Below are 13,464 nucleotides of genomic sequence, written 5' to 3'. Positions count from 1 at the left end.
ACCCTCTCCAGCGGAGGATTTACGATGGCGCTTACTATAACATTTGAGTGCCCATGCATGCCTGACAGTATTGCACACCCTAGGTTTGGGAGGATATGGTGTGCCAAGCTTATAGTACTTGTCAAAAGCACTGTAAGTAGTGGCAAGGGGCCGCACATGATCTATGATCTGAGTTGCCAGTAACTATGTTTTTGGGGAAAGCATTCTATGCTATTCTCGACAAATTGAAGAGTTTTTAAAAGGAAATTTCGTCACATCCAGTTATCCCAAGTATTGGCTGGCACAGTATCTAACCAAAGCCTAACCATACCACGCAGCCTTGGATAAGTGTTAGCAAAGCTTTCTGACCACGGATGGAGTGATGGCATACCAAAATTTTAAATCAAGTAAAACAACGTTTCAAAGAAACCGAATTAAACAGGAACATTCGTAAAGAGATATGATACCGATTCACCATTGTGGGTTCGTCGAATAGCCTATCAGAGGTCAGCGTAATGAAGAAGACAGCGGGTACACATGGTCATACCTCAGCAAGCGTGCCAGCTACGTCGATGACCTTGATTTTAGGGCATCGCTCAGTTTTATCGCCAACTGCATCACACCTAGTTAGATTATAGACAGTTACACGGGAAGCGGTGTTATGGAACGTACGAGGAACAGCTGGATTATACGTTAGTTATTCGTCGTTAAAAGGAATGTCCAACTTCATTCGATATCACTTACTGTTGGTGACAACAAGGCCAGATAGGCAAGAGTTGTTGATAGTCTCAATAGCCTTGCCACTGAGGATACCGTGTGTGACAATGGCAAACACTTGACGCGCGCCGTGCTGGTTGAGGGTCTCTGCTGCCTTTGCGAGCTGTGGGAATACTGTTAGCTGCATGATTATGAAATATCGAACGTTGAACAGTCACATACAGTTCCGCAAGTGTCTGCCATGTCGTCCACGAGAATGGCGACCTTGTCCTGAACATCGCCGACGAGCACCATTCGTCCAACAACGTTGGGTCTTGGGCGCTCCTTGTGGATCAGAGCAAAGCCAGTGTTGAGACGATCAGCAATCGAGGTGGCACGCTTCGCACCGCCGGCATCAGGAGAGACGATGATGCAGCTTTCGGCATCCAGGTTCTCACGAATCCATCGCAAGACCGATGGTTCGGCATACAAGTTATCTACGGGGACATTGAAGAAGCCCTGGATCTGCGAGGCATGCAGGTCCATAGTAATGACATGGTTCTAAAGGCATGTTAGATCTTCAATCACAATCAAAGGAGGGGCATGAGTTTAACGCACACATCCTGAAACTTGCAGCATGTTTGCTATAAGCCTAGCGCTGATGGGAGCACGGGATTTGTCTTTCTTGTCCTGTCGTGCATAGGGGAAGTTGGGGATGACGGCTGTAATACGTCTAGCCGACGCAGTGCGGCAGGCGTGAATCATGATGAGCAATTCCATCAGGCCATCGTTGACATCGCCAGGTGCCGTCGACTGAAGAATAAAGACATCTTCATCTCTAACAGACTCGCCAATCGACACACTGGTCTCTTGGTTGGAGTAGTTGAGGCTCATAGTATTGGCGATGCTGATGCCAAGTCTGCCGCAGAAAAATCAGTCCGGTTCTTGTAGACCACTGACTCATCTGTCCCATATCTCATTTTCCTTCATCCTTTCATTTCCATTTCAACAGCCACCTTACTAGACATACCGATTAGCGACCAGAGCACTGAGCTCTGGGTGGGAGCTCCCAGATATGAGCTTGATTTCGTTCGCCATTTGGTCCAACATCGTTAGTGAGGAAGCAGAAGTTCTCTCTGCAGGGAGGAAAAAGTAGAGAAAAAAATTTAGTGGGGACGAATAAGTGCTATGGTAAGTGGTGAGGATGCAGGAAGAAGCAAAGCAAAATCTGTGATGGATGAAAGAGAAAAATGGTAGAGGTATGTAGTTTGCTGTTGATGGCAATTGAAGTCAAAGAAGAGTCTAAATTGACTTTTTTTTCCTGCTCCGACGATCGCCGCCGTGACGAAAGTTTGCAGCGCAGACTTGTTAGACGCCAGTATGGAGTACCAGCAGCAGATTGACGCTCGGGGCAGTCATGTGACAGCGCCTCTGCATGTTTCTCTGGCACTGTACGGAGTATCTCGGATTTTCGTTTGTAGTAAATGCGGGGAGACAATCGCCACAAGTACTTGGGCTCGACGCATCTTGAAGTAAGCCGCACTGCTCACCGAGTCCATGAATCATATCCGCGAACTATCAGAGCTATGCCGCAGCTAGTGTTACGAGCCTTTAATGTTCTATTTATGCTGTGATTTCTTGTACAACAGAAATTTGAAGAATAATTGGATGCGAACTGTGCTTTTGGAGCATGTCATGATATGATACACCTGCCAAGGCGGCACTCAATTGGATCTGCCGGAAGGCGGATGATAAGGCAATTCACCGGCCTCAAAATTGATTGGTGATGCTTCAGACGGTGGTATATGAGTTCCGTTGTTAGCTGCAAACCATTCCGTGAGCGCCGGCTATAGTGCCATCCAGTTTAACTCTACTTTTTGTACGGAATACTCTACCTTACAGACAGCCATGTCTTCTGTTAGGCAATCTCCCTCTCATCGGCCGCGGCGACCTAGCTATTCTGACTCAATGGCCTGTTTTTCTCTTGACGAAACTTCACTCGAGTTTCGTCAGCTGCGCCTGCTCGTGGCTGCCACGGGAACCCGGCACTCTTCGTGGGCTCAACCGCTCGTGGTGCGACTTTCTAAGGATCGCCGTATAGAGATGAGAGCTGTGGTTGATGATCCTTCTCCGAGATTGAACCAGCTGGTCATCACCATTCAAAACTCACCTCTAGGCGGTGCGCAGCTTGATTCAGAAGGTTCTCTTCTCAGGCAGTCTGGACTAAACATCTGTGATCTAGTCGACTGGGCTGATCTCCTGGTTTGTGTACCGCTTGATATGAACAGCATTGGCAAAATGTTGGCCGGAGTGGCAGACACCTTCCTTGAAGACCTCTTGAGAAACTGGAACAAGGCCGAGAAAGGTGTGATTATGGTGCCTGGAATGGATGACAGCATATGGCTAAGTCCACTGGTCCAACAGCAGCTGGATGACCTCCAGAGAACGCGGCCTTGTATCCATGTCATGGAGCCCATATTATGGCACTATGAAGATGCGGCACATCCTCAGCAGGCCACAAACTGGAGCGGATTTAGACATTTACTCACTCTCATCCAGAATCAAGCCGATTTACTAAACCTTGGTCGAGACGTCGAAGGGGCTACGAGAACGGTTGCTGTACCAAATGGCACACAGGCTGCCCCGGGGCTACCGTTCGAGTTATGGAGTAAAATACTGAGCTTGACGGGAGATTGGGAGCTGGCTAATGCATTGGGTATCGGAACCAATCTTCCAATACCAACGGAATGGAACATGCAGTCCGGCGGTTTGGGCAATCCTTTACTCGTTTATACCCACGAGCTGAACTGGACGATCCTCTCGAGCAACACGGCTGCTATATGTGCGAAATTATCTGAAGCACCAGCAGATTTCCACATCTTGCCAGTGCTAGCTGTAAAACTGATAATACGATTCGCCCTTGTCGAAGTCCTTGCTTATCTGGAAGCCAATCACCCGCGGCTGTTCAAGGCGTTTGATGGCGCTTTCCTTCCAACAAAAGCATCGGCATACTATCCCCAGATCGAGATTCTGGATTACTGGAAAAATAGCCGACATTTTCAGAACCGACATGTATACGGTACAGAGGCCATAGATGGTGGGTCTAAAAACGGCCATGTGCAAGTATTGCAGTGGTGGAAGCAGTCGGGGCTACCCCTGCTGTATACCAAAGTCTCGTTGGAACAAGCGAGTAGCAATGGTCATATCCCGGTTCTTGATTGGTGGCTAGATACTGCAGCCCGAGACCATAACATTACCTTACACTCGGGAAGGTCGCTGCTATGGGCCGCGAGAAATGGCCACGCAGACGTGCTGCGCTGGTGGCATGCTTCTGGGATAAGTGTCGGATACGAAGGCGGCGTAGCCTTGGTAGCGAGCAAATATGGGCACGTCCATGTCTTGGAAACGTGGCGCAAGTTGAAAGGCGACGAAAATGTCGTCTTTGATGCGGAAGAAGTAATCTTTACAGCAACAGCCTACGGACGAGTCGAAGTTCTGGAGTGGTGGCGCCAATTTTCGCAGGGTCAGCTTGATGATATGGATGGGCAAGGGGTGGAAGTTGTCTTCCGAACGCATAAGATCCAAGAGGCCGTCAAGGGTAATTCCGAACATAAACTAGGAGTTCAAGAGTGGTGGTTTCGTTATAGACTAAGTACGGGGAATAGTTCTAGAGAAGGATGGCCTCCCCATCTACGTCTCTGAGTGTTTGAGACGGAGTATACATCACAGGGTAATACTACTCAGCCCTCTATTTCTGTGTATGAACGTTGTTCAACGCTATGACTATACGGTTAGCTATCTTGGGATGGTTTTGATCCAGTCAACACAATGGCTGACTTAGTCATACAATGCCATTTAAATACCTGTTTGCCTGTATCCTCCCCCTTATTGAGGCTCAATTATCTCCCCATAATCTATAAGTATGACAGTCCGGAGTAGTGTTAGAAGCTATCCTTTATACTGGATCCAGCCCTGATTTTCACTCTCCAGCACGTCTAGTAGCTGTCAAATTCTGAGCTACCAATACCAGGCGTTTCGGCGCGTGGCGAAAGTGCAAATGATGGATCAGGTTCCTAGCGTAGCGGCCTCCACTCTGCTATCGAGTCATTCCCTTCCCCGTTGCCCTGCGCTCCGTATTACAGTTTTCCCTAGGCCAATAAGTTATTGGAAATTGAAATGAGCTCCAGGCTAAGCTGTGGCCGACTGAGACTTCAGACGACTCTTGACGCGCACATGGCGCACTCCCGAGCGAGGCGTAGCTTCATGCAAATGAACAGGGCATCTCTCTTTTTGAAAGCGTAACTAATATACTTGAGCACTTAACTCCAGGATTATTGACCAAGATACAGAAAGCAAACAGGCGCAAGGGAGTAAGAAGAAAAAAAGAAAAGAAAAAAATAAGTTCTTCTACACGAACGGGCCAGTTAAGGGGCCGTGCTGCAATAGATCGATCCCGTTATGGCAAGTCAACGGGCTCCGCATTGAGCCGTAATTATATCGGCATGGATAAAGAGACGAATCACGCGCACGAACTGACCAGGAACAGGAAAATGACGTTGAAGATTAGCGTTCGTAGGGCAATTCTACAAGTTGACTGGCCGGCAAATATAACAAGCGCTATAATTGTTGCTGTCCTCATGGCCAGCACGCATGCATCAAATAAAATAGACCACGTCATGTCTCGCTGTCTTTGAGACGATTGCAATCGAAGCTTAGCATGTCTCTTATTCTAATCAAACGGCCAAAACGAACAAACGCCCGGGGTTAACAGGCGGCGGATAGGCGAACAGTCCTCGTGCTGCCGGGCTGAAAGTTTGCGACTGAGACCGTGAGCCTAGTCTTGGCTTTGCTAGTAATCTTCGAGGTCTGTTTGTCTCTTTTCTCCGCTTGAGCTGTAAGTCAAGTCTTAGTTGTGTCGTCTTATCTATACACATCCCCGGTCCATGTAGATATCTTGTCTTCAGTAATAGTACGACTAGTGGCTTGCAACACAAATATCCTCGACTCCTTGCCTATACTAATCCATAGATGACCGACGATCTGCCCTATCCCTTGCCTTGCGAGTATGAAAATCTTCCCTTGCATACTTGAATGCAATTACAATCTGCTCCGTAGTTCCGGCTGCCTCCCCGCATCAAAGCAAATACGAGTACTACAGTATAGATGTTGATATTGCTGCTTCGTACTGATTAGAAGGGATGAGAGACAAGAAAACCGCCGATCAGAGCCACCAAGAAAAGGAAATAGTGTAGGGTCCTATATTTATATCTGTTTGCTTGTGTCATATACATCCTAGCAGATTAGTTGGTCCTTGCGTTCATCATCGGATAAAATTATATCTTACCGAATCCTCTAATATGTGCACAAGGTTGACGGGAACACCGCAGCTGTGCCACGGCATCTCCATCGAGAATATTCAGCCGCTACCCACAAATATGGCTATTGTGGCAATTAAGTGGCTTGATGAAAGATCAACGGCTTGTCTTTATAGACATAGGGGTAGTATTAGGGATGCGCTGAGCGCAGCTGGTGCTCCGTTCCCGTCAATCCATGTTGACAGAGAAACGTGGCCACCCCAGAGCTGAAGCAAGCGGTCTAGGGGACCTCCCTGTAGCTGCAGGAAGGGGATGGAAGATGATGATTTCGACAGTTTGCTCTGAGATGTCTCAATTGAGCAAATCCGCCGGCTCTTCTTGTGCGCGCGCAGTACGAAACATGCAGAAAGTCAAATCCCCAGATGAATCGGCTTTGTGCCTCGGGTAGCTCCGCGAGCTGCAGATGTTGCGCCCTTCTTTTGCACAGCAAAAACGCCATCTGCGTGTGGTTATTGTTGCATACATGTACTTACATGCACCTGTGCAACAACTAATGCATGCTGTGTAGGACAACCATCTTCAGCCGTCAGTTTCTCTGCTCGGAGATTCGGCTGATAGCCGTGCATTGTTGGACGACAGCAGACATTGTTTGCTCAAGTTTCCAGATTTTGATGGATCAGCTCCAGATGTGTATGTGCATGCATGTAAGTTCAACGTTAGGGATGTTTTAGTCGCTTTCAGCGGCCGATCCGGGCGCCTTAGCACGCTGAAGCCCTGAAAATCGTCACTACGAGGCATCGCTAAGCAGGGAGCTGCCGCGGGGCTGTCACCTCAGGCACCTGCAGCGGGAGGGGCCTCTGAAGGGGGGATCCCTGGGCTTGACCTCACTTCTCATTTCCCAACTCTGCTCTGTTGCTCGTCCCACCACCCGGACGTCATTCTGTGCTTGCCATGTGGTGCGGCGCGCTGCAGAAGGCTGAGTGCGGTGCTCTAGCCCCCAGATACGGGTCTCCGCGGAAATTAGACGCGTCGTCGACCGATGGCTGGTCAGCGCGGGCGACGACACCGACTCATTGACCGGGATAGCATCGTGCCCGTCTGCACAGACACAGAAGCCGCCCAGGCGGTCCAGAAGGTGGTTCGGGCTGCGTCGACGCATTGAGGCATTCTGTGCTACCGTTATTACTTGTCGCAAAAGTCCGTGTTGGTACGAGAACATCTGCAAGCCCGCCGCGCCGGCGCTGCCCAGGCTTAGTGCTACTGTTGACTATTGACAGGGAAGACAAGACCGCGAGCATGGGTGTGCCGTGGAGATCGTGGCTAGCGTCGCCCCAGCAAAGCCCTCCGTCCGAGATAATTTGAAAGGCTGCCTCGCACAGGTGACAAGTACCGACACGGGGTGTTGATTGTGCGTGCAGAGCCCGGAGCATTCTATGGCGTGCTCGTACAACCTTCGCCCTCACTGCCGACGAAGGAGTCTGCCTGAGTCGTCGGCCGTTGGCACCACTCATCTCCCGCAAGCTCTTATACACGGCCCTTAGCTTCAGTTGACGAGCACACGCTACCGCTAATAGAGATAGTACGGAGTACACCAGCGCGGGTGTGGTGCATGAATGCGCGTGTGCGTGTGCGTGCTACTGCTGGCACCACTGATACTGCCGACCAATTCCAATCTGTTGCCGGGCCTGTAGCGAGAAACTACTCTATGGCTTCGGCAACCCTTGCTCTTCGAGGAGTCGATGGTGCTGCATCCAAGTCGGTGATCTGTTGTGAAGCCCTGTAAACTTTCGGCATCGTCTGAGACATCCATATTGCTGTCGACGACGGGGCTATTTCCCTGCCCTCTTGGCTCAGCCAGGGCTGATTCTTTCGCCTGTCCTATCTGTCACGAAGAAGCGGGACAAGGAAAAAGGGACAAAAAAGAGGGACAAAAGCTGCCATCGACCACCGGTTGCCCGCAGAGGCATCATTTCCCGGACGACGCCTCTTTTTCTACAGTACAACACGGAGCACGTCCAGGTGCCTACGCATGCAGCCAAGACCTTGCCTTATTTGTGTCCTCGCATCTTGCTCCCTGGTCGTTCATGATCGGCTGGTCGCATTGTGTATATTGCTCCAGGTAATTACAGGGTGGAGACTTGTTGCGGATTCTGCAGTGGTCTAATCAAGCATTGCAGAACACTAGACCTCGCTTCACCACATCCTGGACAGCACCCGCAGTTTTCCTTTTTGTTCATTTACACGAGAGCCCCCATTCCCGATCTTGTCAGTCTCGTTTTGCAACTCGCGTCTTTTCCCCGCCATAACCGCTATCCATCTTCCGGCTGGGCAGAGAAATTCTGTGCTCTTATTGCGCCGTCTCTCTGTTTCTTTTCTCTCTGCTCGTCTAGACATTACTCTGTACAGCCAAACCGACGGCGAAGATACGCGATAAGAATGGGGCCCCGCTAACAAGTGGCATTCGCGAACGACAAGCTATAATCTGATTTTCTTTTCTTCTCTTTTTCCCTGCAATACCGCCTACTCATACCCCAGCATCAGTGTTTTATTGAGTCCTCGCGGCCCTTGGAAACTAGGGCACAACTGGACTGATTCATTTCGTCTCTTACACGATATATTCGGAGCATTTCGTCAAATGACGGAAAAGTAGCACGAGATAACTAGGGCTGAGACGGGATTCTTTTTTCGAGCGCTCTGGAGGGAACCTGACAAGATGAGGAAATTCAACTTTTCCCGACCGGCACGTAAGAAGCCGCAGGAGCCTCAGCCGCCACCACCACCAATGATGCCGATGAGTAAAGCTCATAAAATCCTGGGCTCGACACCACTCAGTATCGATGCTTCTTCAATTCACAGCACCCCACAACCAACCATAAGCGTTGCTAGTGTTTACGACAACCCGACCCTGGACGAACTGGATTTTGATTTACCTGGCGGCCAGACAAGGATGGCAAGGGCTGATGCTGAGTTGAGAAAAGAGCGTGGACCATCACCTTCAAATCTGAGGCTCAGTGCTCTTGCCGATAGTGTTAGTTTTGGCGCAATGGCATTGCCCGGTACCCTCAAAAAAGCACAGTCGTCTTCAACTATTAAATCTTGGCACGACAAATCGAAACATTCGCGGTCTCTCTCACGGCAAGCTTCGATCCCGATTATGAATAATGGTTTCTCCGCAAAGACACACCACTTCCAAGATACTGACAATGCCAATGAATCTACAAAGCTACGAAAAAAGCCACCGAAACTCGAATTTTCAAGCGTGGGACCGACCCCTCGATTGTCTAAGAAAGAATCGGATACCTTTAATCCCAATCTAGCAAACAGCTCAGCCAAAACCCCTACGCTCTCGTCTCCATTTTCCACTCCACCTCATCGGCAGAGCGATTTACGCGGCATGTTCAAACGGCGAACCAAAGACAGCTTTCGATCTTTCGCTACCGAACGATCTCCACCAGGCACAGGGGAAGCCCGTCGGATGACGACCCAGCTTTCAGATAACGGGCTCTCCACGTTGTATGACCACTATGAACAGATGACCTTCCGGCATGGCCTAGACGATGACGACGATCTCACAAACAACACTGCCCACAAGACGGACCCAGCTGATGGTCGAACGGAAGGGGAGTGGCGAGAAGTGCAACCACGGCAAAACCTAGATTGGCTTCACAAGCCTATAAGCGAATCACACGAGCCAAAGGCAGTGGCCCAGTCAGATTACTCTTCATCACCGGGTGATGGAGCTAGAAGTGTTTCAAGTAGACATACTCGAACTTCAAGAGCCTCCAGGATTACTGACGGCGGGATGGTGGAAGCTGATTTTCAAGAAAAGAGCGTGCTACTTCTGTCTTCTGACTCCGAAGAGGATGATGATGGCAGATCTTCCACTAGGTTGGACCATATCCCTCTGCCTCATCCAACCAGACCATTACCAGAAATACCGAACAAGTCACGACCACGTCAGCCTTCAGGGCGTGAGCCAGGTGTGGCAACGAATAAGAAGACGAGCTTCGCGCCGGCCAACACGTACATTGCTATCCCTGGTACTGAACGCAAACAAAGGCAATCCCCTTCTCCTTCCCGACTGAGTCTCCCCTACAGAGATGGCGCCCGTGCTCCCTCGCCCAAGCCTTCAGTTGGATCTACGAACTCAACCGGATCAGGCTTGACAAGTCAAAACGGCTACGGGGCAGAAGACTCCCCCCCTGTCACTATTCTGCCTGCACGCCGGCCGTCTCAGGCGGAAATGGATCGGCAAAAGGCATTGGCACTGCTAACCAGTGGCACCGGGTCTTCTCTGCGACGCGAGTCTCTTGCTACATCATCAGACCAGCCCGACGAGCCAACTCCACCGCTCAGTCCCTCCTCAGTCAACTTCTATCTACGATCCGCTCGGTCATCCATTGATGATTCTGGTAGCCAGGGTCGCGTCATGACGCTTACTCGCCAAGAGGAGATGCTCATATCTGCGCTCCGCAAGAAAACTCAGGCCATGCGTGAAAAATCGCAGTTGGGGCCTAGCAATCGACCTCCGTTAGAGGGTCGACAAGGCAGAAGACACGTCTCAACCCCATCGCAAGTAATGGTGACGGACTCCATGCTCGATTTTGATTTTCCCGCGCCTCCGTCGCATAGCTCGAAGCATCGCCAGTCCGGGGCTAGTTCGTTGATGAGTGCATCCATTCCAGAACACCCCTACAGCGAAGACGAGCAGTACCGAGCACCCTCTCGCTTGACCACAGACACCTCGTCTGAAAGAGCATCTTTTGTGTCTTCCACTCGCGGTCCGGAGGAATACACGGAGCAGCATGATATCCGTGTATATCTTGACCAAGGCAAGCAACATAATGCCCAGTGGAACCAACTTGGTGGCGACGGCCAAGCTCTTGAAGACTCAACCAGCTCATCAGGGTTCCATGCCATGTCTTGGGATCATCCGGAGGATAAGCGTACTTCTAGGCTCAAGAATAAGGCAGCACGACAGCAACCTCAAGCTGAGAGCGTCACATCCAGCCCTAAGCTTACCCGGCTCTCCGAGGATGGCAATGAAGACGTACCTCGACCAGACAGCCCGATATCCAACGAGACATTCTCTCAACCGCGGCCGCCGCGCCGTGCTGCGATGAATACAGCACGTCTGAGTGCTGTAGGATTCGTGCGAAGAGATACCGATCCGGGATGGTGGGGAGACGACGACTGAATGAAAAAGGAGATATCTTCTGAGTCTCACTCTCTTATACTTATTTATCTACAACTTCTGCTTTTGCAACAAGTTTCTCACTCTCATATATACACTTCTCCACACCCTCTACCTTTTACCGCAGTTTCGGGAAGCGACTCAGCATCACAACTATCATTCGATTCTCACCGCGTTACATACCTTGAACCTGTTACTATCTTATAATATCTATGTTTTCCCCTTTTTTCCTTTTCTTGTTTACGTCACATTTTACTACATATAATGGGTTAGCTGTTGCTATTACCGACAAACACATTTAAATTGATACCCGGAGCAAACAGCATTATCGGAAATGGATTTTCTTATGTCCCCTTTTCTCTTCATTTATTTTCTATCTTTCTTCCATACATGATTGAGGATAGACTGGAGCGAAATCAAAAAGATCAAGGCTTTGGGCTAATGTTTGCTGCGAGTTGGAAATGAAGGTTGAGAAGGCGCTATGATTGATTGATTGACTGAATTAGGTGGCGAGCGGGAAAGGGTACGACATTTCATGTTTAGCTGGTATTCATATAGCATCGACTTATGGCACAACTGATGTGAAACAAGTTAATTACCCCTTAAGAAGAAGTGGACGATTTGGAATGTGAATTATGATTTTCGTGCTACCAAACTCTGAATGTGAAATGTGAATGGAATGATTTGAGCTTCAGTAAAACCTGCTACGTGACTTCTTTGTGCGTGGTAGTGTTGATGTGGATTTGTGTGTTTGTTGGTTGAAGGAGAGCCCTTTACGTATGTCTGTTGGTCCTTTCGCTTCCCATCTAGAACGTCCTTCCGTCTTTATCTTCTTTAGTCTCTTCGATTAACTCCCGAGGGAATCATGAGTATGTAGAGCCTTCAGGAGGCTGGGGGATCTTTTTGTTCGCCGGAGAGGCCATGTATCTGCGATGCTGAGTCAGCCTTGATCATCCAATCCTACTCTTATTCGAAGGAAGAGCCCACCTTCGCAGCTCAATCAGGACCATCTCCATGGTGTTTTCACGCTTCCACTGGGCTAGGCAAGGAAGCTGCTTCGGGTCGACGACGCCGTTGTGAGGGTTGACGCAGGGGAGGTTGACTTGGCTGACGAACTGGATGGAGGGGGGCTCGTCGGGATACTTTTCGCCGCAGTGCATTTTCAGGCTGTAGATGCGGTTCTCGTGTGCGGACTGCAGAAAGCCATCGGGGTTAGCTTCTTCTCTATAGTTTACTTTTCCTGAAGCAAAGGCTGAGGGAGAAACGAAGTCGGTGGGTCGGCATGTGTGTTTTTTCCTTCTCTTTCAATGCAGCGGGAATCCGGTTGCTGGCTGTATATCGACTTGTACGGCAACGTTTGACCTCTGCGGGGATGTCGAGACAATGTGTTCTTCTTCGAGAGCCACAACCCCAAAGGGAGTTGAGTCAAGTCTTACATGAGGAGGTCCCAGGATGGTGCCGTTCCAGTTGGACATGAGCAGGTCGTCGCCATCTTCTAAGCCGTAGCTGCAGGCCTCAGCTCCGAGACCCTTTTCGCCCTTTTCAAGCTCCTCCAGCAGGCGGAAGTTGCGCGGGACCTTGGCAGACATGGTTCCTTGTCTTTGGTTTCGTTGTTTATCTGGCGATACCGTCTCTCCTTCTTTGTATTGGGTATTTACGCAGCGCAATAATACCTGCGTACCAGCTGTTTGCTCGTGGATGCGTGTATTTCAGGTTTTGCGAAATCGGGCGCCGTAGAAAGTTGAGGATCTGTCGGTCAGGGTCGGAGGCGGTTCGTATAAAGCGTCGGCGTCAAGTCTTAAAAAGGTGCAGTGCAGCTGTTCCTGGCGCGGGGCAGTTTGTGAATGAAGGAACGATGCCCCGCCGAAAACGAAAACGCACAGCAGGCAGGCGGCAGGGAGAACAGATGACGGAATGGCTTGGAAGCAAGGTACCTGGCCTGAGGTACTCAGCTGATTGTTTGCTGGGCTGAGATAGTGTGGTGTATGGCGGGTGCTGCTATGCGGGTAAAAGTCGGGTAGTTCGGAGAGCTACTGCTACTCCATAGGAGCTGTGCCTTGTCAAGTTGTATTTGCCGAACAAACAAATCGTAGTCATCTACAACATCATTGGCTTCTCGTACGACAGTCGAGGGTTTTCCTTGTGTTTTTCCCTCCGCCAATCTCGTCTGCGATATCTGCAATACCCCAATTAGTTGCCTGTATTACTTCGGCGCACAAGCGGCGACTCGGAGGCAAAGCCAACGAGCAATTCACATCTCCCGGCCATAGCCTAGCGAGC

General features: G+C 50.0%; 4 protein-coding genes across 4 annotated transcripts; 2 read left to right on the top strand and 2 right to left on the bottom strand.

Annotated features, from left to right (window-relative positions):
- Positions 1-413: 413 nt before the first annotated feature.
- Positions 414-1,785, bottom strand: TGAM01_v205491 (ribose-phosphate pyrophosphokinase 3; the record flags this gene model as incomplete). Its single annotated transcript, XM_018802808.1, has 7 exons — positions 414-476; positions 527-591; positions 652-660; positions 724-859; positions 919-1,236; positions 1,294-1,594; positions 1,706-1,785. The coding sequence occupies 7 exons, from the start codon at positions 1,783-1,785 to the stop codon at positions 414-416; spliced, it is 972 nt and encodes a 323-aa protein (XP_018663925.1).
- A 798-nt stretch (positions 1,786-2,583) lies between these two features.
- Positions 2,584-4,377, top strand: TGAM01_v205490 (hypothetical protein; the record flags this gene model as incomplete). Its single annotated transcript, XM_018802807.1, has 1 exon — positions 2,584-4,377. The coding sequence occupies one exon, from the start codon at positions 2,584-2,586 to the stop codon at positions 4,375-4,377; it is 1,794 nt and encodes a 597-aa protein (XP_018663924.1).
- A 4,326-nt stretch (positions 4,378-8,703) lies between these two features.
- TGAM01_v205489 (hypothetical protein) lies at positions 8,704-11,187 on the top strand (the record flags this gene model as incomplete). Its single annotated transcript, XM_018802806.1, has 1 exon — positions 8,704-11,187. The coding sequence occupies one exon, from the start codon at positions 8,704-8,706 to the stop codon at positions 11,185-11,187; it is 2,484 nt and encodes an 827-aa protein (XP_018663923.1).
- An 860-nt stretch (positions 11,188-12,047) lies between these two features.
- TGAM01_v205488 (ubiquitin-conjugating enzyme variant MMS2) lies at positions 12,048-12,773 on the bottom strand (the record flags this gene model as incomplete). The annotated part of the gene is made up of 3 exons (XM_018802805.1): positions 12,048-12,111; positions 12,172-12,377; positions 12,621-12,773. 3 exons carry the CDS (start codon positions 12,771-12,773, stop codon positions 12,048-12,050), a joined length of 423 nt encoding a protein of 140 aa, XP_018663922.1.
- Positions 12,774-13,464: the final 691 nt, after the last annotated feature.

The sequence above is a fragment of the Trichoderma gamsii genome (assembly GCF_001481775.2).
Source record: "Trichoderma gamsii strain T6085 chromosome Unknown Scaffold_17.2, whole genome shotgun sequence".
Classification (NCBI taxonomy): domain Eukaryota; kingdom Fungi; phylum Ascomycota; class Sordariomycetes; order Hypocreales; family Hypocreaceae; genus Trichoderma; species Trichoderma gamsii.
Note: the sequence above shows the minus strand (reverse complement) of the source record. Positions and strands in the feature narration are given on the sequence as shown.